This window comes from Vigna unguiculata, chromosome 4, assembly GCF_004118075.2.
Source record: "Vigna unguiculata cultivar IT97K-499-35 chromosome 4, ASM411807v1, whole genome shotgun sequence".
Classification (NCBI taxonomy): Eukaryota; Viridiplantae; Streptophyta; class Magnoliopsida; order Fabales; family Fabaceae; genus Vigna; species Vigna unguiculata.
The window spans coordinates 39,383,143-39,410,883 of record NC_040282.1 but is presented as its reverse complement, the minus strand read 5'-3'; the positions used below and the strand labels follow the sequence as shown (position 1 = coordinate 39,410,883).

At 31.4% G+C, this 27,741-nt stretch overlaps 5 protein-coding genes across 8 annotated transcripts; 3 read left to right on the top strand and 2 right to left on the bottom strand.

The window, feature by feature from the left end:
- Positions 1-1,417: 1,417 nt before the first annotated feature.
- LOC114182346 (alpha-ketoglutarate-dependent dioxygenase alkB homolog 6) lies at positions 1,418-4,939 on the bottom strand. Of its 2 annotated transcripts, none has more exons than XM_028069207.1 (8): positions 4,657-4,939; positions 4,388-4,523; positions 4,231-4,291; positions 3,342-3,380; positions 2,391-2,503; positions 1,971-2,202; positions 1,815-1,861; positions 1,418-1,727 (listed from the first exon to the last, which is right to left on the bottom strand). In XM_028069207.1, the coding sequence occupies exons 2-8, from the start codon at positions 4,496-4,498 to the stop codon at positions 1,545-1,547; spliced, it is 786 nt and encodes a 261-aa protein (XP_027925008.1). In that variant the 5' UTR covers positions 4,499-4,523; positions 4,657-4,939; the 3' UTR covers positions 1,418-1,544. The 2 variants fall into 2 exon arrangements, with proteins under 2 accessions (XP_027925008.1, XP_027925009.1); XM_028069208.1 differs by having other exon boundaries at positions 4,610-4,764.
- Positions 4,940-5,054: 115 nt separating this feature from the next.
- LOC114182347 (peptide chain release factor 1) lies at positions 5,055-10,411 on the top strand. 3 transcript variants are annotated; one of them, XM_028069210.1, is made up of 7 exons: positions 5,055-5,538; positions 5,624-5,699; positions 6,652-6,782; positions 6,923-6,993; positions 7,351-7,432; positions 9,442-9,494; positions 9,930-10,375. In XM_028069210.1, the coding sequence occupies exons 1-6, from the start codon at positions 5,158-5,160 to the stop codon at positions 9,460-9,462; spliced, it is 762 nt and encodes a 253-aa protein (XP_027925011.1). In that variant the 5' UTR covers positions 5,055-5,157; the 3' UTR covers positions 9,463-9,494; positions 9,930-10,375. The 3 variants fall into 3 exon arrangements, with proteins under 3 accessions (XP_027925011.1, XP_027925012.1, XP_027925010.1); XM_028069209.1 differs by having other exon boundaries at positions 5,056-5,538; positions 9,875-10,411; XM_028069211.1 differs by lacking the exons at positions 7,351-7,432; positions 9,442-9,494; positions 9,930-10,375 and having other exon boundaries at positions 6,890-6,977.
- Positions 10,412-14,104: 3,693 nt separating this feature from the next.
- On the top strand, positions 14,105-16,302 carry LOC114181254 (putative clathrin assembly protein At1g33340). The gene has a single exon (XM_028067660.1). It carries the CDS (start codon positions 14,602-14,604, stop codon positions 15,883-15,885), a length of 1,284 nt encoding a protein of 427 aa, XP_027923461.1. The 5' UTR covers positions 14,105-14,601; the 3' UTR covers positions 15,886-16,302.
- A 3,032-nt stretch (positions 16,303-19,334) lies between these two features.
- On the bottom strand, positions 19,335-25,451 carry LOC114180291 (putative pentatricopeptide repeat-containing protein At1g12700, mitochondrial). Its single transcript, XM_028066582.1, has 2 exons — positions 25,308-25,451; positions 19,335-21,700 (listed from the first exon to the last, which is right to left on the bottom strand). Exons 1-2 carry the CDS (start codon positions 25,334-25,336, stop codon positions 19,936-19,938), a joined length of 1,794 nt encoding a protein of 597 aa, XP_027922383.1. The 5' UTR covers positions 25,337-25,451; the 3' UTR covers positions 19,335-19,935.
- LOC114180292 (kunitz-type trypsin inhibitor-like 1 protein) lies at positions 25,350-26,023 on the top strand. The gene has a single exon (XM_028066583.1). It carries the CDS (start codon positions 25,540-25,542, stop codon positions 25,927-25,929), a length of 390 nt encoding a protein of 129 aa, XP_027922384.1. The 5' UTR covers positions 25,350-25,539; the 3' UTR covers positions 25,930-26,023.
- The last annotated feature ends 1,718 nt before the right edge of the window (positions 26,024-27,741 follow it).

The window sequence follows — 27,741 nt, the reverse complement described above, 5'->3', positions numbered from 1 at the left end:
AAAAAGAGAGTAGAAGGTTTTACATAGAGTAAAAGTTAATGATGGTTTGGTTTTAGGCACAATTTTCCATAATGTTAAAATTGTGATTTCTTTTTCCATATTAAACCCATTTTTATAAAAAGCAAATATGCAAATGAACATGTGTTATTATTATTTTTTCAGAAAGTTAAATATGTTTTTGATATCTAATGAAATTGAAATTTGTCACTCACCGAACAAAATTTGTATACAATTTGATCTCAAGCTCTAAAGATAAATATAAATATAAATATATATATATATATATATATATATATATATATATATATATATATATATATATATATATATATAGCCTCGCATGCCAAATACTTTAAACTCTTGTATGTATTAAATAAGTTCAATGGTGACATTTTAGTAATTTACACCATTTGTCATGAATAATTTAAAGATGTTATTAGGTTAAAAGGACTATATCCATTTATTTTTTAAAGTTTGTGGATAAAAAATGTATAAAAATTTAAAGATAGTGACTTTCCAAATTCACCTCCAAATTTAGGTACTACAAACATATCTGACCTTTTACTAAAATAGACTTGATTATTTGCATGTTAAAAATTTGATAATATTAATTTTTATAAAAGTTAGTTAATGGATGTTTAATAAAAAATGAAAACGGATGCAAACATAGACACATGTATATTCGTTATTAAATGGAAATGAATATGAAACAAAACAATTTTAAACTATTCCCACCCCTCCTGTTTCCATTCCTGCCAGAATTTGACTTCCTAGATACTGAATTTTGATGTTCCACAACATTGTTCATAGTCGAGAATTTAACTTCTCATAAACCGAATTTTGAGTGCGTTTTCAGTGTCTGTCGACCACGGTTCATCGTTTATTCACTTATCTAAGAACTCAATTCCAACTAATTTTTTGACACCAAAAACACTATTTTATATTATGAATTCTGTTTCTCAAAAATCGAATCTTCAACGTGAACATTGTAAAGATCTATTGTTGTAGATCATGTTGACATCTTTTTGTGGTTTTTTCTTTCTTTTAAACTTGGTTTAGTGCAGAAAAAAGTCGTCAAAACACCATTTAATGCAATTTAAGATAAATTTTCGTATACATGATTTCTGTTAAGGATTTTTTTTTCCAAATTAAGCAACTTCTAGCTTAATGGTTTTTCAATTATTATGGTTAGTTTTGTAGTGTGGTCAAGGTTTTTATCACTTTTTCTATAAATTATCCCAAAAGGTCATAAATTAAGTGATTATTCTGTTTAAAATATGTTAAACCAATGAAAAGACAAATAAAGTGGTCTTTCACAAATATTTTAACTAAGCATTCGTTACAAATATTATCTTGTTCCATCTACATTCATTAGATATCTAAGCATGACAAGAAGATTGTTAATAAGATCCAAGGAGAAAACAAAACTGAAGAAATGTATAGGCCGAACGAATTTGAATTCTCTACTGAATGTTTTTGTATTATCCCTTTACCGATCCCAATTGATCTTTAAATGGGATGGGGATAAAATGAAATATACAAATTCAAAACCTAAACAAATTTTTGTGAACTTTGGGAACCAATCGACAGGTCAATGAAACTCTGTTGGATGTTCTTGATATATTCTTATACTCTTCCTTTCCTGTTGTATCCAATGCTGCATCCTCTAAGTTAAAGAAGTCTCCCTCTGATTCCTTGTGTTTCAAAGCTTGAGTTTCATTCACAGCCTAAAAAGGACAGATTTTGAAGCATGAGAAACACAGATTCAATGAATTACTTTGGACAAAAACAACCGCAGTAATCTGTACTCTTACCCCATTGTAGCAGTGTAGTGTGCAATCTTTTATACCGTGTAAGTAATCTGTGATCACACACAAAAATGTGACTAAATTTTAGCAAGAACAAAAGGTGTTAAGGTTCCTCAATTTGTTGCTAATGTAGCATTACACAAGAGTTTACTATAGCAGTACCTGAGTATGCTTTGTCCTTGAATATCAATAAACTGCGAGGCATCAATAAAACAGAGAAAGGGTGGTGTTCATCAAGCCACTTATCTTTTCCAATCTCAAAATCAGAATCTTTGTCAACATCATCCTGGGAATCTTGTTTGAATCTTGCATGGGGAGTGAAGTTCATGACAACAGGAGATTCAAGTGATAGAATGGCTACTACTGGAAAATAGGCAGGTCCATCTTGATGTGGCTTTATAGAATAAAAGAATTCATTAGGAAATAGTAAAATACACACAAATGCATTATAGAACTCACTTGTGTTTCAAAACATATAAAAATTTCAAAACAAAAAACACAAAAATCAATGATGAGATATTACATAGTCCAAAAGGAAGAACAGATAAATGGCCACAAGCAGGGTTGAGGTTCAGGACAAACCATTATGCCTTGATTAGGCTGGTATTCATTGATAAGAACATGGTTCATTGGTGATGGGAACAGCCCAGATTCATCACATATTTTTTGTGTGAGATTTGTTAACCATGGAGGCACTGTATGAGAGAGAGACTATTGATAAGTTAGCAGCATATTGAAAAACAAAACAAACAAAAGTTCCTTGCAGAAGACCAACCTTGTTTCATTAACACAATATTATCATGTATTATCATCTTTGAAAGTTGGTCAAATTAAAAACTAATCAAGTGGGAAATGAAGATCAATGATATCAATGTTTTAATCATCTTCAATTCATATTCAAAAGTCAAAGCATTTTGCCCACAAAGGAGTGAAGTTCCAGAAACAGCCCCAAAAGTATACACAAAGGCAACAACAAACTAACAATGATGAACAAAGATGATGATAGAATCATTTAATAACTTTGAGTCTGAACAACAGAGAGTGAATCAACAAAATATACCCTTCTGTTTCTGGTGTACAAATTCTTTTCATCTTGCAGCAGGTACATAAAAAGGTAAAGAAAAAGTAACTAAAAGCAGTAGTAGACCTATGTGTACACCAGGTAGGGTGTGCAGGTGCACTTCTGGTTTTGTTAAAATTATTACTAAGTATTTGAAGAAAAATTATTTTGTCTCTCCTAATCTTATATATTTGAACCCGCTGGATGATGCTCTATGATAAACCTGTGTGTAGGTGACAGTGTACAAATACACCACTTGATTTGCTCTCATTGACTTAGGGTCTTAAATCCGCCATTGACTAAAAGACTGGCATAACAGAATAGCTCAGTCATAACTGTTAGAAACTACCAAAATGCAGGTTTCTCACATCTACAAATAGAGGTTTCTAACACCCAACAGAAAAATATCTATTTGTGCAGATAGCAGCATATCTAGTCTAGATTATAAAAGAATTGCTGATTTCCTCACTTACAAACTTGAGGTAGAAGGCCCTTCTCGTGGACAACACCACCTGCAATCAACAATTACCAGACAAGTGATAAGGAAAATTTCACTTCAAATTTGCTAAATCTTTATGATTCAATTCATAGTATGAGGGTGGAAAAGATAAATATTTTTGACAAGTGCGTGCTCAAATTATTCAGAGTGTGTTTGGTATGTGGTGACCTCTTTCCAAGGCATGTTCAACACTGACACGACTCTTTCTGGTCATTGATATACAACATGTCTTAGTTTATATTCAAAGTTTGACAATAACTATTTAAAACCCTGATTCAACCACAACCTTAAAAATTGCCTTGAATGAATACAGGGACTAGTTCTAGTATAGGTACCAATATGAATACCCGTACAACAAAATTTCTAAAACTTGGTACAGAGGATATATCATATAGAAATATAAAAACATAAACATCAAAGTATTAAAATAAAAAAAGTAAATACCATTTTCATAATATTCTAAGTCAGGTGAGCAAAAACATTTAAGAACTTGGCGTTATCTGCTATGCATTATCAGATACATAACCATGTATGCAAACCTAATGAATACCGGTACCAAGTACATGTAGCTGGTATAGGTACCACAATGATTCATAATACATGACAATAACTGAGAGATAAGAAAAATAGCATAATCATAAATCATATCATCAACTCCCCCAAAACAGTAAAAAGGAATCTGCTGGGTATTGTAATACTTATAAGGCAAGTTCAGTTCCCCAATTCACTTTTTTCTCCATGATTCATTCTTTCTCAACTCCAACCTTCCAAAAGTTTGCCAAAGAACCATTTACCTCTATATCTGTTTATTCTACAAAAAAAAAAAGCACAAAAAAAGGAAATTAAAAAGTGATGAATCATACCCCAATTCTGTAGCCTTCTATTCTTTAACATCTTCCACTTTGATGCAGGGGCTTCATAAATCTAACAACAGGCACAAACCCCATCATTAAAAAAAAAAAAGAATATTTAAGGAACATTAAATAGAACAATGAGAAGCAGAATGAGAGTGAGTACTACGTTGTTTAGAAGAAGGCTTTGGTCACTGTCTGTGATGAAGTCAGGAACGTAAAACAGAGTTGGCAAAGACCCAACTTTGTAATGACCCAAATTCTCTTTTTCCTCCACCATTCTGGGAAATCAAGGTTTTCGATATCTTCAAAAAAAGAAATAAAAGGAGAAACTTTATCACAACAGTGTGTTGGCAATAAGCATGCTAAATATTTAATCACTTATACACACATCAAGGGATAATGGGTTTCATAATCTGAGAGAGAAAAAGAGAGAACCAGTTGGGGCTGCCGGAGATGTGGTGCAGCGGCGGCGAGGAGATAGTCTTTCGAGTTTGGACGGTGGGGTGAATTGAAGAATTTCAGCTTTACACAAATGCAATAAATAAATAAAGATGATAAATTATTCTCCAAAACTCAATTATAATTAATATAAGTGAAGAAAAGATAAACTTAAATATAATTTTTTTAATTATTTTTATACTGTTTTAACACTGCCGTTTTAAATATTTAATTAAATGATTTTTTATTATTCATCTTAATGAAAAGTATTTTAGGAATAATTTTTTTAAACATAATTAATAGAGTTAAACCTTATTTAGTTAATTTCATCCCTCTTATGTATGATTTGCTTTAATAAAAAATGATTTGCTTTAATAAAAAACTATCAAAATCTAAAAAATCCATTTTTCAATTACAACATTCCTCCGACCAAACCGTTGTTAAAGTTCCAAGAACAGAGCATGATTTAGCTTTCGGAGCCATGCTAAGGTTCTAACAATGGCGCACAAAACCCTCTTCAGACCAACTTTAATTCTCACTCTCACACTCCACAAAGCCCCCATTTCAGTTTCATACCGTCCATTTCGCCCCTCTCAACAACAACCCTTTTCCTTCCTCAACACTCACCGAATCCCACTTCCTGCAACAGCAAGAACAACCAGCAAAACTCACATCCACACCCACTTATGGTGCTCTAATTTCAGCACCAACACGACAATTGAGGGTTCAGAAAAATGTTACCTTTACCTCACGGACGAGGATTTGTTGCGGCAGTGCGAGATGGATACCTTCAAGGCCTCAGGACCAGGTGGTCAACACCGTAACAAGCGTGAGTCCGCAGTGCGCCTCAAACACCTCCCCACAGGAATCATTGCTCAGGTTTCGCCCCTTTCCACTCTCAAAATCTCTTCTTGCTTCATTTCTCGTCATGGGGTTGTTGTTGATTCATATGTTTCTGGTTTAGGCTTCAGAAGACCGCTCCCAGCACAAGAACCGCGCTTCTGCGCTGAATCGCCTTCGCTCTCTTATTGCACTCAAAGGTATCTCTTTCACTGTTTGTGTTGAGGATGTGAAGGATATATAGATCATAGGAATTAGCTAAATAAAGAGTATGCGCAGAAGGTAACATGTTGAATTGATAAAAGATTCAAAAAATGTTCATGGTGCTCTTATACATGTTATATTGTACTGGGCACTAAACAGTAACTAATCCCAACAAATTCACTATAAGTAACTTACTCTAATAGAATTTTATAGTTCTACTAGTTTGTTTGCATGTTGTTCCTAATTTGATTGTTTGATTCATTCATTGTTTCTTGGGTCACATTGCAATTTGCACGTAATGAATCAGCTGGTTGACAACAATTTTTCGTAAGACTGCTGTGCTCAAGTTGAGTGCACTAGTTAAGTGTGAGTAAACCCTCTCTCTGGTTTGTTTGTTGAAGTTTGACCAAAGGACAAGCTTTTGGCGTTGTTCTTATTATGTGAGTCACAAGGTGAACTTTCAATTTTAATGGAAAAATGGAGAAATGTTTGTAATACGCTCTTTCTTTTTGGCTAAAATTGATTGGAATCCATATGATTTTGTAGGTCTCCCTTCTTATTTATTAAGATTCACTTTTGATTTTACAGTTTTTAATAATTTTAACCAATAATAAAGGGTTAGAAAGATCGTATTAGACGTTGTATTGATAGTATTCCTATTGGATAATAGCATAAAAAACATGTAACTTATTTAAGTAAAATCAGACTGAATATATACTGGTTCACAGTATGACTGATTGAACTGACCACTTTGGTCTGTGGTTCCAAACATTGACTTTCAAGTGTTATGGGGAGAGTTTTTATTTCTCCCCCTTTTCATATTCAGGATATATTTTGTAATGAGATAAGCAATCTTTTTGTTTATAGTAAGCAATTAGCAATCTTTTTGTTTATAGTAAGCAATTAGCAATCGTTTCTGACAGATAGCATGTTATTTTCTTGATTTAGTCAGGAAAACAGTGGATCTTGATCCTTATTCACCGCCTCGAGAACTTCTTCAAATACTTCCTCCCAAATCATCCATTAGAGGGTCAGATTGTGGTCCACAAATTGGACCTAATAACCCAAAATTTGCATTGGTATGTTGTTCGAGGCATTTGGCTCTTTGCCCCTTACTTTTTATTTATTTCTTCTTTATTTACTTATATAATCGTTCTGCTAGTTAAAATTTAAAATTTACTTGCAGCTGAACTATGTCTGCTTATGGTCCTTCTAACAGGGAATGCAAGCTCTTTTGGATCTCATTTTTGCAGTTGAGGGGTCTGTCTCGGAAGCTGCAAAGTATCTTGGGTATTTGATATTTGCATTAAGTATGAGTTTTTCTTGGGGTGTTTTCAAGCACATGGACCTCATTGGTTACTGATCATGACATTAAAGATTTATAATTTTTTTATTTAGAGGGTTACTTTTGGGGTGAACAAATGCCTTTGACGTGCACCTATGTGAATAATTGTTATTACTTTCTAATGAATGTATGCTCAAGTTGACAAAGAAAATACCACAGTAGTTTCACTATTTTCGTTTAACTGAAATATTTGCCCTTTTATTCTAGGCTAACGTGAGATGTTTATATTAATTACTGGCCTACCTATTAATTTGTTAAAAACTTTTCTTTAATTGTTTTGGTGTTTATTAATTCTATTGCAGGTTATCCACTGGGGCACTGTCTCGGTTAATCCTATCTGATGATTCACTTAGAAAGGAAGTAAATGATCTGAGGGCATCAAAGGTATACTTGTGGGAGATTCTCTTGAATGATAGCAGTATTTTATCTAATCACGTAACACTTTATTTAATAAGTGGTTACATAAAATGAAATGCATTTCAGATGGGATTGTTAGCACCCGATTCCCGATTAGGAAAAATAAGGAGGGGGCCCAAGGAATCAAGTGGGCAAGCCCCTGTTAGCTACAAATTAGGCCTTTATACTTGATAGTAGACCATGTTAGTAAAAGAGTAAAAGTGTAAAACAGCTAAAATCAGTTTATCAGTTAGATTGTGAATGATATGAATAGAGGCCAGGGCATGTAAAGTGAGTTAGTTAATCAGTGAGTTTTTTGGGTGGGAGAGACAAGATCCTTGAACACACGGAGGCTTTTGCAACACATTCTTGCTCATCTTCACTTTCGGTTCCACTGATTTAGTAGGAGAAAAATATTCAATTAATCTCTACGTTTTGAAACAGTGTCTATCAAGGACCTGTTTTTATGATATGTTCAGACTAAAATATTCACAATAAACCGTTTTTCTAATAACAAAATATATAAATATCATATGTTGTAATTTTCTTTCTATTTATTAAGAAATGAGAGAGTTAGAGGGATATGATTGACATGGGTAGTTACAGTCTGGACAGAAATTCTGTTATAAATGATACATTGTATTTTAATTGGTTATCTTAAAATTTGAATTTTGGCTTATTAACTGTCTAAAACCAGCTTGTAAGAGGGGAATTTTTCATTACATTTATATTTCATCTCACTAGTCGGTATGAGAACTCTTATACGACAACTAACCAAAGACTAAAACATTTATGGATGATTTGATGATCCGATAGCAAGCAACTTGATAGGTCCAACAATAATCACTAAGATAGATTTTGATATCATTTTACGATTAAGTTAAGTCTGACTCAATCGTATAAAACTCACTTAAAAAATGAAGTTTGTCCTCTTCGTTTATGTATACTGCTTTTGTCTTCGTTGATCTTGGGATCTTCAGCAGGTTATGTAAGGTTGTCTTCAGACAATCTGTTTAAGGTTTTTGAAGCTTTTGACAGAAACTAGGTGTCTGATTTTTTCTGTGAGAAGCTGATACAGTTATGTGCTGTAATATGTGTTCATTTTTTTTCTGTACAAAATTTTGTATTGGATTCATCAATAAATAGTTTGCTTTGAAGTATATTATTGGGTGATTGATTGATTTTTACACCCGGAGAAATTAGTTTTTAGCTTGATCTAGCTGCAATCCTAAGTTTTAAACTCCTTGAAAATCTTGTAACTAATTGCATAAAATTAAGGTAGGTAGGAACTGTTTGAAGATGAGTATCTTTCACACTTCAAGTTCAAGCATCAAATATGGGTGGATGTGTAATAAGTAGTAACTGGTAGCCACCAATAATGAAGTTTTTGTTTTTGTCTTTTTCTAAACTTTATTTGTTTGTGCCAAATGCTGAATATTCTTATTCTTGGAAAGACAAATATTCTTACATCGGCTTGGGGGCAAAGATCGTTTCAGGAAATTGAACATCACAGCATTGTTGTAGTTGTGTGCTCCTGCAAGAAACCTCAGTCCAAATATGATTTAAATATAAAAAACCTTGTGATGTGTTTCTCTTCCATTCATTGGCTCAAAAGGGATACCTTTCTGAATTATTATTGCTATCGGTTAATCTTTCTTTTTGCTATTGTGAAGGCTCAATTTTCAATGGAGATATTTTAGTTATTTCATTGCTTTGTACCCTGTTGAATGCTGGGAAATGTTTTGAAAATGCAAGGCATAATCTTTGGATGGGTATCCAACAGTGACATGCTTTCTTATTGGCTATTCTATAATGTTAGTCACTAAATTACATTCATATCAGATAATAGTTCTTCTGTTATGGAAAAAAAAAGATATGACTCCATCTTTTTCTTTTCGAATAGTATTGCTATATTTTGTTCTTAGCTTCATAAGAAAGTTCTATATTCATTTCATTTTATCTAACTACCGGGAATCTACTTTTTTGAACGTGAACAGGGTATGAAGCCTCTCAAGTAGAAGAAGCTCTCAAGTTTTCATTCCTTATGAAGGTACAATTTATTCCATTTCCTGCTAACCACACACCAACAAATTTGAGTCACCATTTTGAGTATAGTTATAGAATAAAGAGTGAAAGAGAAAAACTTCATTATCCTTATAAACTGGTCAGATAATGGAAATTATGTTTCTACTAATTGTTCTTTTGAATGATACCACCTAAACTTCTGTTAGGTTAGTAGTGTTTTTCCCTTAGTTAAATCATATAAACTTGAATCCAGTTGCAGACTTTAGCTCTTACACTATTTTGCGTTGGATTTGAACTAAGAGGAAAAGAAAGGATAGATTTTAGTCCAATATTTAACAAATTCATTGTGAAGAACATGTAATTTCCTATTTTTACTGGAGTTATTCATGACATTAGTTTGTGCAGTGTTTTTTTCTGTTCAGATTTCTCAGATTGAGATGAAGGGTTCTTTTATTCGGAGAAGACAAATCTTTGAACCTGTACAAGATATTTTTCCATCAAAAAGCTGAGGTTGACAATGAAAAATGCTGAAGCTGGTGAGAAGAAAGGTGTCAGGTGGTTGAATTTTTAGCTTGTAGAAAACTCATTCTCTAAAACTCAATGAGCATGTTGAAAAAGCTGGTGCTTTAAGGTGTACTGAGTGAACATTGAGATGACAACCTCATAGAAGATGCATTTCTCTGAAGATCAGAACTTCTGAAACAATATAAATTTCTTGATTTGCTCACACTGTATAGGAGTTTTTGTTTCAGTTTAATTACTAATATTCTTTCGGTGGAAATGTGAAAGCACTTTTAGACTCTCAATTAGCAGAAAAATTATCATTTTTATGATTTCATAGATAATCATTGGACCCTTTGAAACAACATGGTCATTGGAGATAATCCATGATGATTTGTGATTAAATACAATGTGAAACTGTTTTAAATTGTCCTTATATAATTTATTTTCTCTTTTATTTTATATATTATTGAATTTTTCGACTGGATAAGTCTTTTATTCTTTATTTGTTTCTACAGAAACCAGTATCAAATTGTTCCTGTAAGTCATGATTCTAACAATATTTCTTCGAACACTCAATGGCATCCACTAACAAAATGAATATATAACATTTTATTGGATAAGAAACGTACATGTAATCATATTCTTTTGGATTTATCTCTTCCAATTTTACTATAGTGTTGCTTTTCAAAGGAAGACTTATGGACCCCACCTAGGTTTATTTTCGACACACTTTTTCAGTAAGATCAAATAAAATGAATTCAGAAGACAAAACTCTTTTTTTTTTCTCAGAAGATATAATTAATTTGTGCATCTTAACTTTTTAAAAAGTTATTTGATATCTTTTTCACGAGTTGAAGTGTGTAAACAGTAATTTGAATTGATGTAAGGAAATTTGATCTATTTTATATATATATATATATATATATATATATATATATTGCATTACTTTTTATCATAGATCATTGAGTGTTTTTATTGATTCTCTATATTTTATAAATTACATTTGGTTAAAAATACTTTGAAACCTTTTTTCTTTGGATAAGATTAAGAAATGTTCTTAAGAATTACTTAATAAGGAATTAAAAAAGTTGAGTAAATTTCTTTAAAAAAAATTAAGTTTGTTTTAAGTCTCTAATATTTGTGTTTGTATTTGTTTCTAATTTTGAAACACATGACTTTTTGTTTTAGTTTTAAAATAGTTCAAATAATACTTTACAAGCATTATTAGATATTGATTTTAGACTAAAGTTATATGATTAAAAACATACAATATATTTTGTGAGACAAAAAAAGTATAGTTAACAAAAAAATAAAAATCGTCACTAGTATGTTCTTAACATAATTTCTTCTTATTATATAATCTTTAACCAGGTCCAACTGTTTGAGAAATACTCATATGAGAGTGAGAAAGATTTGATATTTCTACTAGGAAGCTAAAATCTGGTTCCACAAACCATGGTTTTTGATGCAGATATGCATCTCATGCAAAGCATAATTCTTTTTGCATGTTTTTTTGGCTTATGCTGAAGTGAAGCATAGATTTATGATCACATTCAAGTTAAAATTATTTTCAGAAGGAAGACCTGAATTCAAAACTCCAAACCAGAAACCAAACATATATGCTTTCACTGTTTTTACTTTTTACCTTTCTCAGAGTCAAATTCCCATCATGCTGTTAACAAAGTCCACAAGCAGTGGCTGATAACTGACCACTTGTTTTTAGATCAACACCAAATAATAACAAGTTCTAATTGGTTGAAATTCTCTTTTCTCCATTTTTCTAGTGTACTCTGTATATCGGACAAGTTTCTAATAAATCAATATGCAAAGTTTTCTTCTCATACTTTCAATGAAGTATTTCTGTTCTAACTTTTTCTCACTTGTGTTTTATCGAACACCAACCATATATTGCGTAGATTCTGGCTTATCTTGCTGTTTCTTGACTTTGCTTTGTCAATGAGAATATATCAGTGAATGAACAGTTTCTCATTCTCGTACTAGTCACACTGAACAGGGTGAGGGTCTGAGTCACTGTGAAGGATAACATTTGTTTAATTATAATGCATAGTTTATGTGCACTATTGGCTTAGTCCATTAGAAATTTGGCAGCCCTGAAATTGATGCCACACAACACAATAATCTTAATGCTGTTTTTACACCATCAAGTTGGAAATTGAGGAATCCTCCATAACATGGATATTCCTAGCCGCCAACAGCATATACATTGTAGCTGATTGGACGATTTCTTGCTGCATAACCAGAAAAGGAGGGTCACTGAATAAAATACAAGTGTGTGTGAACATTAGTAGTTTATTTAAGATTCAACACATTTATTCAATAGATTTATAACAGACTATTATAAAAATTACTTTAATAACAAGTTGGTTTAAATGAAATGGAATTCTATTTTTCAGGTAAGGTTTTGTATTTCAGTTGAAAAACTTTATTAAGATGGATTATAACAAAATTGAATTCACGGCTTCATTGAAAACATATTTTGATCACATTCAGATAAATGGTTCAGAAAAAAATGATATCTGTACCTGATTTTTCACATATTTTACATACCCTTCATTTTTTCTCTGCTTTCTCTCTGATATTTTGTTTGTGTGAAAATAAAAATCTATATTCAATGAATGAACAAAACAAGTTACTTTAAATTTGATTGAAACAGTATAATATAGTTGGTTCTTGCACTGTTCTTTTTCTTAATGACTTTTTTCTGTCAAGTCATCAGTTCAACACGATGGAAGCAGTGAAATAGAGAACTGAACTGACCAATGAATCTCACCAAGGTCAGTTTTACAACCCTGGTTCGGTTCATGTAATTTGACTTTATGTTATCTTTTATGTGTACTGTAAAAAAAACTATTATACCACCTTTTGTTTGGCACTATTCTGTTTGCAAATAGCATTCTCAAGGTGCTGTGTGTGACCATGAGTCTATTTTGTTTCTGTGATGAATCATGAATTTATCCCTTTTGACTTGTATGCGTTGTGTTTGATTTTAGTTGTAGCTGAAATTGTGATCTGACCAAGCTACAGTACCTTGAGGCACAAACATATAGGATTATTATTGGTAGAATAGAATATTGCAACAACACTTTTCTCCTTTGGATCTGTATGCCAGTGGGTGGGGCTTCAACTTCCCTACCAAAAGCAAAATGAAAAGTTGCATGATTGTATGGAGAACCTGTGGATGAGAAGAAAGATTTCTCAAAGTCAAAATTATTTTGTATGTTGCGAATGGCAAGAGAGTTAGATGCTGGCAGAATCATATTCTCAAAAGAATAAGGTTCTTTTTCACCTTCCACCATCTTCCACTTTTTCCCTCGTTGACTCTTTCTTCTAAAATGACATTAAAGTCTTATATGCACTCCAAAACTTCAAACCCTTCTTCTAAGCCAAACTTTATTATTCCATTTTCGTTATTATTATCATACTCATGGCACCATCTTTAACAAATGAAAAGCCTTGATCACAATTAACTCTCATCTAAGCTTTTTCCTGTGGCTAATTATTTGCTTCGTGCTTATCTATAAATAATTGCTGCCAGCTTTTAAGGAAAAAGAATTTTGGGTAGAGAGAACAAAAGGCTATAGCTAAGGGAAGATAAATGTCTTTTAAAAGGTTAAAAACTAGGAATAAGGGCAAAGCTAACCCAAGAATGCAGTATGTGTCATGACTTTTGCATGTATGACATAGCATAGCATAGCATCTCCTATAAAGCAATCATGTGCATAACATCAAAGATAAATAATCAGAAAAGGGTAACAAATGTAACAATCTCAAGGGTAGATTTTAGTAGCTTTATTCCTACAATCTAAGACCTCCTATATAGGTCACAAAGATGCAATCCATTGTATCATGTTTGAACATTAAGTGTGTGTTTGGTTTCACATATAGAAGTATTTCTTCTAAGTCAAATAAAGAACTCTTTCATGTAATTTTTACATTTTCATTTTATTTAACATGAAAAATTGAGAATAAGTAGGCCTATTTGACTGGCAGGTTCATATCATACACAAATTACTATTATGAGCATACATTCCTCTAAAGAAACTGTATCAGATGAATGCTGCATAATTTTAACCAAGCTACCATTTTACATCAATCTCTTCAATTCACACCAATTTATGATATGATCATGGTTAAAGAAAAAGGAAGAATTAGGGAGCTAAATTTGGCATTATCAATAATCTTGCTTGCATTTCTGTCACTTCAAGGGAACCAAAGAAAGGAAGCTCTTCCTTTTTGGTTATACTCGTTGACTTTGCACGTGGATTATTGCCCTTCTAATATATACGATATTGCTGTGTTGTTGCCTTGTTGGGTTTGTAGACTTCTAACCTATCACACACAACAATCTAAAAAGTAAAAACTATTTTATATGATGAATGTTCTTGTCCATATTACAATTCTGTGTTTAAAATATGAAAGATTTGATTCTGCAATTTGTACTGCTTCCAATTTTTTAAGGCCAAACTTTTTCTCACTCTTCTCCCCACCCACCTTTATATGCCTCTATTCCTGCAACTGCTTCCCTCTACACATCAAATTGTGCCATTAATCTCATATCAACATTGCAGAACTTCTTCTCCTTTTTCCTAAAAAGAAGAAGAATAATAATGGGTGTGGACATACAAGGTAAGCTTCGTTTAGCTCTTGGCTCAGTGAAAGATCATGCCTCTATTGGCAAGGCCATGATGTATCATTACCAACATGATGGCTTTTCCAACATAGAGATTGCAGTGCTGCGTGCCACTGGCCATGATAATGGCACCATTGGTGACAGATACATGCATGAAATCCTCTTTCTTGTGTCAAACTCTCCAGGGTCCATTCCTTTTCTGGCTGAAAGGATTTCACGTCGCTTAGGAAAAACTAAGGATCATGTTGTGGCCCTCAAGACCCTTGTCTTGATTCATCGCCTTCTTAGAGGGGGAAACAGGTCCTTTGAACAAGAGTTATGCAAAGCACATGTCTCAGGTCATTTACAGATTAATACAAGGTGTTTCACAAAGAGTTCTGATCACCCTTCAGCTGGTTTTCTTCACAAATATGCAGCTTATCTTGAAGAGAGGATGAGTTGGCTCATCAACCAAGCAGGGAAACTTGAACCAGTCATGTCCAAAGGGTTAGAGTTTAGGCGCTATGATGAGAAATCCTTTGATATGGCATTCAGAACATTGCCTAAATGCCAAGTGCTTCTTGATAAGGTGTTGGAGTGTTCACCACATGATATTTTGTGCTCAGATCATGGCTTGGCTCAAGCTGCTATGAGCAACACTTTGAGAGAAAGTTTCCAAGTTTACATGACATTTTCTGAAGGCATTGCAGCTCTTGTGAACATGTTCTTTGATCTAACAGCATCAGCCAGAGTCCTAGCCTGTGAAATACTCAAGACAGCTTCTCTCCAGACCCAGAAGCTTCATGATCTGTATGAAAGTTGCAAATTTGTGGTTGAAAACAAGAATTTGGATTACCCTTCTGTTCAAATAATCAGTATGAGTCATGTAGTGGCACTGGAACAACTTGGTACTCAACAAAATGAACTTGCAACTTCACATGTCTCTCTTTCTAGCATCTCAAGGCCTCCTCCAAAATCAAAAGAGATGGTAGAGTTGGAAGTGGCAGCAGAAGAAAACAGAAGGAGTGAAGAGAAAATTGATGTAAACCTGTCACCAACACCAACACCAACTCTTTTTTCATGGACACTAGAGACTAAAATAAGCATGGTGTGGGTGGTGTTTGAAGATGAAGTTCCCAATGAATCACAGGTTCTTCCAGCACAGCAAAAGCTTGGAACTGTTGATGCTGTTACTGATATGAAAAGTGAATATGGTAGGCCTAGTGTGTTCCTGAATTCATTCTCATCTACTTTTCAAACAAGCATGTCTTCAAAGGTATGAGCTTTGCCGAATCAACAAGGTTGAATGAGTACTTCAATGGTTTTGGTAAACTGAATAATACTACTGTCCAATCATTTTCCCTGTTTTACACCATGTTGTGAAGGAAAAGTACATGGTGCTATAGCTTCTGCATACTGCATAAAGAACTGTAATATGTGAGTAAACGTTACTGTGAGAAACATGGGGCAAAAGAGTTCGAAGAGTACTGAAATAGAATAGATTATTTTCAGACATGTATAATATTGTTTTCATATTTTGATTGTTTCGTGTAGGTACAAATGTTTTAGGTGATTCAACATAAAGAGAGGGAGGAAATTATTAGTGTCATCTTTTGTGGGTCATGTTTTAGTTTGGTGTTATTTTTGTTTGTTCAGTTACTTTCTCTGTATAATAGATGTATAATTTTGTATTTGATTATTCTTGTGCAAACAATAAACATTAGGTAAAATCTATAGTCCTCTAATGTAGAAGACAATCATTAAAGTTGATATAATTTAATCCTCTAATTAAGAAAAATTACTCAAAATTTGTCTGTGATTCTTTTTGGAATATTGATGATAGCAACTTTGCTTGAGGAACTAAATGTTGATATTTTCATTATTAAGGAACTAACTATTGTTATTTTCTTAATGAACACCTTAATTATTATTTATTAGAGGTCTCTTTTATTTTTTATTATTAAGAATAATGTTAATTTTTGTTTATAAATTTTTAGGCCTAAGGTAAAAACTTCAATGGATCTTTATAGTTACTATGTGTACTTACATAGATACATGTTAAACAGTACTAAGAGATTTAATAAGCATGTCTACAATTATCAACTAATATTTGCTAAAATGTATCAAAAGTTTTTACTAAAATTTTAAAAAACTTTATAGCAAAATATCATAAACATAGCAAAATCACCTCTATTAGAGAAATGTACATATATATTAGTAGCCAAAAGTTCGAGGACATCTCAATTTGCACCAAATGGCCAGAGACACATAGGCTACTACTGTGGTATGAATCCACATAAACAAAATGACAAATCACAAGAATTAAGGATAAATAAATATAATAGGGAGTTCTAAAACAAGGTAATAAATTTGGAAGCCAGATCTAACAGGCAGTGTCCATCCAGGTATATAAATAGTCATTATTCATGGATATATATCAATCATAAATAATTAACTTAAGTATTTGAGTATCTTTGTAGGTTTCCCAGCGATGTCGCATCACATTCATATAAAAAGAACTTGTGACGAAAAAGATTAATTAAATGAAGAGTAGATATTAAAACTACATTATACATACTTGAATACATCTCGACTCGGCACGAACAAGAAATAAATGCATCCATTCTTCTTTTAGTAAAAGATATTATATTTTATCATTTAAGAATAACTCATAAATAAATTTTATGAAGAGAAAACTATAAACGATATTATTTGAGTTAAAGATACTCATTCTCTCTCTCTCTCTTTTTTTTTTTATTTGTATGACATCTCAAACATAAAAATTGAAAGATCAAATAGATTACAATAATATTACTAAAAAACACTAAGTCTTTTGAATTGTATTCTGTGCCATAATATTCAAACTTTAAAAATCAATTCAAAGAATAATTATGTTAATATAAAAAATAATTTGTTTGAGGAGTTAAAAAACATAAATAAAATGTTTAATGTGGAATAAATCACCTAAATTAATAAAAATGATAATGGTTCTTAAAAATATTTTCATTCACAAATGAGTCCTCAGATCATCTTCTATATACTATAAATTAGAATATTTAACATAGAAAATGAAGTTCTCAACTTCTCAATTTGAGATTCTTGCTCTCTTTTCTCGCTTTTGGGAGGTAGATTTTACATACTATAACTAGAAAATTTCTCTCATTCATATCAAATTGCTATCATTTTATCTTTACTTTTATGATTTTTTTTTCTTTTCTTCATTTCTTATCCATTTCAATTTAAAAATAAATTTATATCCCGATTTAAATAATTTCTTATGAATTTTAAATATATATATATATATATATATATATATTTATAATAACTTATCATTTTAGAAAAATAAATATTTATACTGTATAGTTTACAGGCTAAAATATAAGTTCTATTCACTACTTAGAATAATATATAATGAAATTCAAGTTGAGTCTTAAAATAAAATATATATCAGAAGAGGTTAAGCCTATTTAGCATAACTTGATGGGCTTAAGGGTGTGTTTTTTTCTTCGTTTCTCCAAACCCATTTTCATTCTGAATTGAATGATTGGAAAGTGATGTCAAACATTTGACATTTTTTGTACGTTTCATCTGATCCAAAATGTTGGTTAATTTCAAAATAATTTTAAGATATTTTTCGTTTAATAAGATTTTTCATTTTAAGAAATTCACTTTTTTCATAACTCCAATAGAAAAAACTACTAATGTTTTGGTTGAACCAAATAATGTGGACCAAAAAAATTGAACCTTTTTGATCCAACTTGATTAACTATTTTAGTTTTATTTTCCTTAAGTTATTTTTAATGGAATTTTGTATAGTAAATAAGCTAAATTTTGTTTTATATTATTTTTAATCAGCGTCATCTAGCTCGATTTCGCATTTTTTTTATAGTAAATAAATTGATGAAGATAATTTTATTTAAAAATTACCCATAAAATTAGACATTAAATTATAAATAAGTTAAAATTTTAAAAAATAATTTTTGACAAATTTGATTTTATCAAAAAAACCTTATTTTCAAGAAAAATTTTAAGCTAAAAGAATAAAAATTTGGAATATAATTTTTATTTATATTTTTTAAGTTCTGATTTTGATCTTGAATTTTAAAGTAACTTGAAAAAAAAAAACTGAACCAAACATATTGTCCCATCAAAATGCATAACCCTCTTAGAACTTACATTATTTTAAACAAGTTAGAATAAGTTGCAGTACATTTTCTTGAACAAATTACCTCAATTTAGACTTCATTCAATAAATTCTAATATTTTTTTTCTTTTTAAAAATTTAATTTTACTTTTTTATTTTTTTAGTTACTTTAAATTTAAAATATCTCTTTTGCTCTTAAAAAGTGGTTTAGATTAGCACTTTAGACATGCTTAAAGAATAAAAACGACGTATTTGAAAATGGATAAAAATATATTAAGGATTAACATTTTAGACGGAATAAATATGTCTTTTACCCATAACTTTTTACTATTACATACAGAAAATCGAGTTTTATGTTTCAGTAAATAATCACAAGTACGCTCAAAATAGATTTCTAAGAAAACAAAATCTGGTTTATAAATTAGATTATATAATTTGAAATTAATTTCATTGTCACCCAATTTTTATCATGGATTATAGGGATATATATTATAACATATTTTCTTTTTAAGTTGTGTATAAGATATGAATGACAAATTCTTAATGTAGTTTTTATGAATAAAAAGATGAATGATGCTAACATTATATTAACATTGAAGTCTGTTGTTTACAGTCATTAAGTCTACAATTTCACAAATAAGCACAACTGGTCTGCTTCAAGCAACAGCCACAGAGCTTACTGGTTTATCAACAACACAGAGCTTACTTTTTATATAAGAAATAAATAAATTTATGCCTTCAAAATAGAAGACATGCTGAACATTTTATACGCAATGAGGAAACATATTTTACCCAAACTTCTGAACACAATCTTTTGGACAAATGAGAACTTAAACTGCTTTGAAGTATACCTTCCAGTATCTGAATCTCTCTATGGACACCAAACAAACATAACAGTTATGTCCACCTGAATCTTGCAACATCATGTTGCCATCGAATTGAGTTAATAATGTCTTGGCAAAAACATGTGTGCTTATCAGAATTGTCATAATCCAGGTTTGAATTTCCTAGAAGAAATTCTTTACATTCTATCATCTGTTCATGATCAACTTGAACCCACCATGCTGAAAAGGTTGAATCCCATCATTAAGAGGCCTGGTTGATGATCTAACATTATGACCAGATTGGTCACAATACTTGATACAAACCCAGCTCTGATAATCAACAGACACTAAATTCCCACAAAGTTCAGGTCAGCAACATCTCTTGAAATGCATTATCTCCTTTATTAGCAGATAAGTAACGTACAATAAATTCAGTTGTGCCAGCATCTACTCTAAATCCTTTGTCTTTCATTATTTGAAGATATTTTCTAGACCTAGAAATATCATATTTTCGCAACAGTCCCTGCATAAAGACATTATAAGAGTTTTTATTAGGCTGGTACCCATTCTCTTCCATTTTATTAAGCATCTCTTCAGCATCATCCAGCAGTCCTTCTTTACACAGACCTTTAATCATTATGTTATAAGTATATGTATCAATTTTCAACCCTTTATCTACCACACCAGAAAGAAGCTTCCTTGCATCATCCAGTTTTCCTGCTTTGCACATTCCATCAAGCATGATATTGTAAATAACAATATCAAGATCCAAACCACTCTTCTCCATTGCTGTGAACAACGACACCGCCTCACAATCAAGCCAGCATTTGAACAAACCATCCAACACAACAGCACAGGTGTGGAGACTGGGAACCTGGCCATGCTTTTTCATATTGAAAAACAACTCCTTTGCAGCCAAAGGCTTTCTCACTTCACAGAACCCACCTATAAGAATGGTCCAAGTCACCACATCAGGATCCAACCCTATTCCAACCATTTCACCCATCAGAGACATAGCCTTATCAACCTCCTTAACCCTACACCACCCATGAATCAACAAATTATACGTAACAACACTCGGCAAACACCTCTCCCCCTCACTAAACATCAATCTAAACACCCTCATCGCCTCCTCCATCCAATTCCTCAAACAATGCCCTCCAATCAACGAGTTATAGGTAACAACATTTGGCTCCACACCAGTCCTAATCATATAACCCATCACATTCTCTGCCCATGAAACCAACCCCTCTTTGCAAAATCCATCCACCAAAATCGAAAACGTTTGCACATCCGGTGCAATCCCCTTCTCCACCACCATCTCATTGAACAAAACCACCCCCTCCCTCCACCCTTCAAACCCACCACACAAACCCTGAATCAAGCAATTGTAACTCACAACATTAGGCTCAACAGTAACACCCATCTCACGGAACAACGCAAAAGCCTCATTCACCAAACCTTTCTTACAAAGCCCATCCAAAATCGCATTATAAACCACAACATTCGGCTCCAAATTTCTCTCAACCATCTTTCTCAAACACTCCATAGCACCAGAAGTATCCCCAATTTTACACAAACCATTAACCAACTCCCCATAAGTTCGAGCATTGCACTGATACCCTAAAGTTTCCATTTTTTCCACCAACCATAGGGCACGATCCATATCCCCTTCGATACAAAGACCGTTGACGATGGTGTTAAAAGTCACCAGCGTGGGTTCCACGCCGGTTTTGGTCATGAGGCCCAAAACGGCGAACCCCGACGTCGTTTGGTGCAGGTGGCAGAGGCAATTGATGAAAATGTTGAGTGTGCACACGTCAGCACTTTCGCTTAGCGAGTGGAGGGTTTTGATGAGGGAAATGGCGGTGGCGTGGTGGTGCGATTTCGCGACGAGGCCGAAGAAGAGGTTGAAGTCTTGAATGCAGGGAAAAGGGACTAGGGTTAGCATTCTGTGGAAGAAGTCAACTGCAGCGGCGGCGGTGGCGGTGGTTTCGACGGCGCGGATGGAGTTCAAGAGGCGGGTGCGGTCGGCGGCGTCAGGAGCGGGTGGTGGAGAGGTGGAGAAGGGGTGCGAATAGTAAAGTGATGTGACGGAGGTGTGTAAAAGAGAGGTGGCGGAGGGTGTTCTGTTGAACCGAAGTAACATTGTGTTATGGTACTGTGTATTGAATTTGGGGGAAGTTTAGGTTTTTAAATTTTTACACTGCTATTTTTAGTTCATTTCATACTACTTTACTTTTTGTTCTGTCTTCGATTTAAAAAAATAAAATAAAGGAATTGTGTCACTGTTTATTCAAAATTTGAAACAATTATTCATTGTGATTTTTAATTGTAATATATTGTATTTATTTTAAACAAGTACTCGAAAAACAAGTTTTTTCTTATTTGATAAAGAAAATTGGGGAAGGCGATGTCCTAAATTAAGATGTCTTTAAAAAAAGAAACAAGTCGTAGAAAAGAAAAGGAAGGTTAGAATGCCAATAAACAAATATCTAAAGTCTATATTTTGATAACTTAATAAATAGTTACCACTGTAAAATAAAAAGAAAACTATATACATTTTTTTATTTAATTAATAATTAAATAAAAATATAATTATGTTAATTACTTTAATCTATATAATAGTTATATATTTTTATGTTTGCTTAATGAATTTTATATTATCACGTGGCATAGGACCCTTAATAAAACTTTCAAATAGGATTAGATTCAATTTGAAATTTGAATTAAAGTCACAAGATATGACAAGGAAATAGAAGGAATATCGATTTTATAAAACAAGGAAAACATAATACATTGCCCATAAAACAAAAGGGCAAAACACAATACACATGATCAATTGTTTTTAATGGATTTGTAAATATTTTTTTAAGGAAATCTAGTGTTTTTTAAGGTTAACAAAATTATTTGACTCAATGAAAAAATATTAATTATATAATTATTTAGAAGTTTGTTATTTTTAAGAAATAAAAATGCTTAAGAGTAGCTTGAATTTTAATTTGTATATAATTAAAATGCACTAGGATTTGATTTATGTATCTTTTGTGTTCTGATATGAAGGGGGAATGAAGGTAGACGTAAGAATCTTGTTTGACTTATTAAAAGTTAATATGTTACAATATCTTACAACATATAGACACACCTATATAAAGATGACATATTATATATATATATATATATATATATATATATATATATATATATATATATATATATATTTATTGCTACACGTTCGCCATGAATAATGTGGAAAGATGATGCTACGTGAACCATTTATGATAAATTAACAAAAAATTATCAGTGCTTACTAGACATAAGAATTTTTACGGTGAAATTAACACAATTATATTTTGAAAGTGTTGGGTTTTATATAAATATTTGAGGGACCAAATATATATATTTAATATTTTTTAAAAAAATTATTGTATTTATACATTAATTTTGGTTTTATATATAAAAAAATCATAAAAAAGCTCGTCCCTGTTCATGAAGTTGATTATCATATCAAACTTAGATGCTAGCTACAAGGGGCCATGAGGATGATACATTTTTTAAGATCTCAACCGTTTGAATTCAACCAAAATATGCATTCATCACACACAAAAACGCGAATAAATAAGAATAGAGGTGATAATGTCATAAAAACATGAATGAGTATATATGCAATTCCCAGAAACACATGAACACAAACACCAACACAATGAAATCTAAACTATCCCTCACTCTTTCCTCCTTGTCTTCTCTACCAACTTTCTTCCATTATCCTTCTCTAAGATTCCTGAAGAAGTCCTTGACTCAAATGGAGTACCCATTTTTTATGCTAAATACTACATTTCACAACTTAATCATCATGGCCTAGGTGGTGGATTAGAACTAGACACAGATGGGATTCAGGTGCCGTATTCACAAACACAGCATTGGAGATTACATTTGACTATCATCCTTATTGTGCTTCATATAGTTTCATATTATTAGCAAATAATTGTTTACAAAAATTTGAAAAAATAAGTTACTGGTAAATTCTAATATACATTCAATGGGAAAGAAAATTTGAATAATAATATTTTAATGTACTATTAATAATCATAAAAATACATGTATTTGATTTTTAATCGGTTAGACAACAATCATAATTGTTATTTATTTAATACTTAATTAACATTAATAGTGTTATTGATGAGTTTTCCAAAAATAAATAATTTTAATTAAATCTCATACACATGATAACTTAATATATATATATATATATATATATATATATATATATATATATATAACTGTTAAGTGATTGTTATGAATCAATTTTTTTATATTTTTGTTCTATAGTTTTTTATAAATTTTTACTTTACAACTAGATTTCTCAAATATAACGTTAATAGGGTAATTATTTTTTTTAGAGAATTTAAAATGTTTTATGAGAAAATATGTTATTTGAATAATAAATTTCGAAAGAAATTAAACTTTTATAATTTTATTAAAATAATTAGATTATTAAAATTAGAGAATTTCAAATCCAACCTAAAAGGATTTAAAATTTTCGTATTTTCCAATTCACGTCTGCTGCTATCTATATTTGTCCGTAACTCAATTTTACTTGATTAAGATCAAAACACTGTTAGAATGACAATTCCATGAATTTGGATGTTTTTATTTATTTATTTATTGTTATCAATAGGAGTTATTTTATTATTTAAGTTGTTAGAATATGTTTTTAAACCACTGTTATTTTTTATTCAAAATTAATTAGAGCTTTCTCGTTATTAAAATTTATTAAACAATATTACAAATATAATTAATTTGTGTCATTTATGACAATGTTAATAACAATATAAGGATATATTTTAGGATACACATATTTCTATCATGAAATTAAGAATATAAATATAAAAGATATTCTATTTTTAATATCATATTTCATATTCATATTTTTCCTTTAATTATATCTTACAATAAAAGAAATCTATACGCCTTAATAGTGTCTACCATATTACAAATCATTTATAACCAAACACTACTTTTTTGTTTTCATTTAACTATCATTATTAATATTCCTTTTAAAACCCAGAAATATAAACTGTCTCATTGCCACTAGTTCAAATAATAATAATAATAAATAAAAAAAACTTGCATATTACATAACTAAATGCATACCTATATTACAAAAGTAAACACACATAGTCACTAGCAAAGATACAATTACTTTTTAAAATTTAAACCATATCTCTATATTCTAAAATAATCACCACCAACAACTTTTTTCAATAATTTTACACACACACACATACATACATACATATATATATATATATATATACATATATATATATATATATATATATATATAAATTTAAAACTATATTATTTTAACATAATAAAAGTTTGAATATCTATCTGAATCTCATTTAAATAAGCTGAGATATGTTGCCCATACTGAGTGATGGATTCCTCCAGACACGTTTTTTTCAATAATTTATTCATTTTAAAAACACATTTATATCAACTTAAACTCAAAACGAAAAACATTTTTAATTTCAATAAATACATTTATTGGTGCATTGATAGTGAAAACAAAACATAAGAAACAAGACGAAAGCTTTGACCAATAGAATGAAACAAAACACTAACTTACTACACATGCAAGCTTAAGAAAAACCTCTATATATACCAAACAAGAGTGAAGCAACAAAAACACACAGACATAAACACAAACATGAAGTGTGCAGTATCACTAACCTTCCATTTGTTTCTGTTTGCCTTGGCATCAGGGTTCACGGATCCTCCTGTGCCGATCATTGACTCCAAAGGTGTTGCCCTTTCTGCCACCGAAGAATACTACGTGACGCAGCTCAACGGTGGTCCAACAGCCGGTGGATTACAAGCGGGTGTAGAACGCGACGTGAAATGCCCGTTGATTGTTCTGCAGAATTATAATCCGGCATTTCCAGGGGAGAAAGTGAAGATCACTATGCGAGGATCAAATTCGAAAAGGATCATGACGGAGACACCATTAGATATTGAATTTGTGAAAAAACCTGCGTGCGCTTCATCGTCGAAGTGGGTGGTTGTTAATGAAAAGACGTACCCTGGAGAATGGTTGGGTATTGGTGGTGCCGCAGATCTTGGAGCGGGTAAGAAGATCGTGGAGGGAGTGTTTAAGATTGAGAAATACTTGTTTCTTGAGGGTTACAAGTTCGTGTTCTGTCCCAAGGGCTCCACCAGATGCTTCGACTTTGCGCGACGTGAAGAGAAAAACGGAAAGCGTTTGATCTTGGTGAATATAACTACTACTCCTTTAATCTTTGAGGCGGAGTTTGTTAAAGCTGTTAAGCCAAACTCATCAGGTGTTTTGTTCTAGGATATGTAAAATGAGGGTTGAGTGGTGTATGATGGCATTAGAACACACGATGTGGGAGTTGCTTAAACCAGTTTTTTGTTTTATTAATAACACGAGTGGGTATTGGCTAAAAAAAATGTTCATTTCAATAGTTTTTCTTGTTATTTTTTTTTCTTAAGAACTGATATTTATAATAATGTTTTTGTTAATGATTTTATAACTTTCGTTGATTTTCTGTATGTTTTCTAACAATAAATATTAAAAGTTAATGTGATCATTTTTCTTTCCCATTTTCGAATGAGTTTTATATCTAGCTAATGTTTATCTTAATTATATTTAGTTTTATTCTAATAATTAATATATATATATATATATATATATATATATATATATATATATATATAATGTTAACAATTTATCATTTTTTATTTAAAATTAGAGATGTTTTTCGGATTAGATCGGATAACTCAATTCAATGTAATGTATATTAAAATATGTTATGTTTTATTTATAATGGAGTTAAATCAACCCAAAATAAACTATCACACTCTTCGTTAGGTGTCACCACGAGAGTACGAGAAACTTGAGTTCTAATATGAAATGTATTTTGATTCTTTTATTAATTGTGTTATACTTTTCTTTATATTAAATGAGTTTTGATAATGTGACAGTTCATTTGAAGAAGTATTGAATCAACGTTTGATCGAAATAGTTTATTTTTGTTAGTAAATATTGAAAATTATAACCTTAAAAAAATAGTTTTACATTATCTTGATTCAATTGACTTGCCTAATCTTACTCATCTAAAAGTAAGTTGAATTTGAATGAATTTAACATAAAAAGAGTACAAAAAAATCCTACAAAACTCAGTATCTTTTTAGGATTTGATTATAATTTATTTGTCTTTTTATCAGCACTATTATAATTTATAGTGTCGTTTTAAACAACAAGACATGTTATAAGAGGAAATGAAAAAAAAAATCAATGACAACATTATAAAATTGGGACATTTAAGAGGACATAGTATTTGATCTTTTATAGAAAAAAAAGAGTTGTTGTATGCTTGTTTTAAGGGTTGTTTTTTATAGGCATTTGTGTACATTGTTTTAAGAGTTTCTTTATTTGTTTGCTATTTTTTTTTATATTCAGATTATTTTACAACTTTATCCTACAATTTTAAAAATTTCTAATTTAGTTTCACTTTTTTTAAAAGTAAACTAATATATTTATTAATTAATGAACGATGACGATTGACATTAGGGTGATCATGGATTGAATTTGTAATGATCCAATTCACATCCATTTTGGATCCAACTAATTGGATTAGATTTTCGATTCAAATCCATTTTTTTAAAAAAAGTAGATTGAATTTTTTTAAAATCTAGATCCAAATATTTAGATCAAGTTTAAATCCAGATCTAAATATTTGAATCAAGTTCAAAATCTAAAAATCCATTTTTCATAAAATAAATTCAAATTAAAGTTTTGAAAACTTGTGTCCATAGGGCTGACACCATAGAATTTGACAGATTTTTTGTCGAGGTCAACGAGGCCAAATTTCAGCATGGGATGAACTTGGATGACTTTCGAACGAATTTCGGTCGGAGACGACGTGACCAAATTTGGGCCAAGGTCGACTTGACAAAATTTCAGTCGAGATCGACTGGACTGGATTCGATTGAATTTCGGCCAGGGCCAATTTTACCTAATACGACCAAATTTTGGCCAGAGCCAACTTGGCCAAATATGGCCACATTTGGGCTAGGGCCTGATCAGTCAAGTTTCGGTCAGGGTTGACTCCACTAAGTTCGTCGGCCGGGATCGACTTGACTG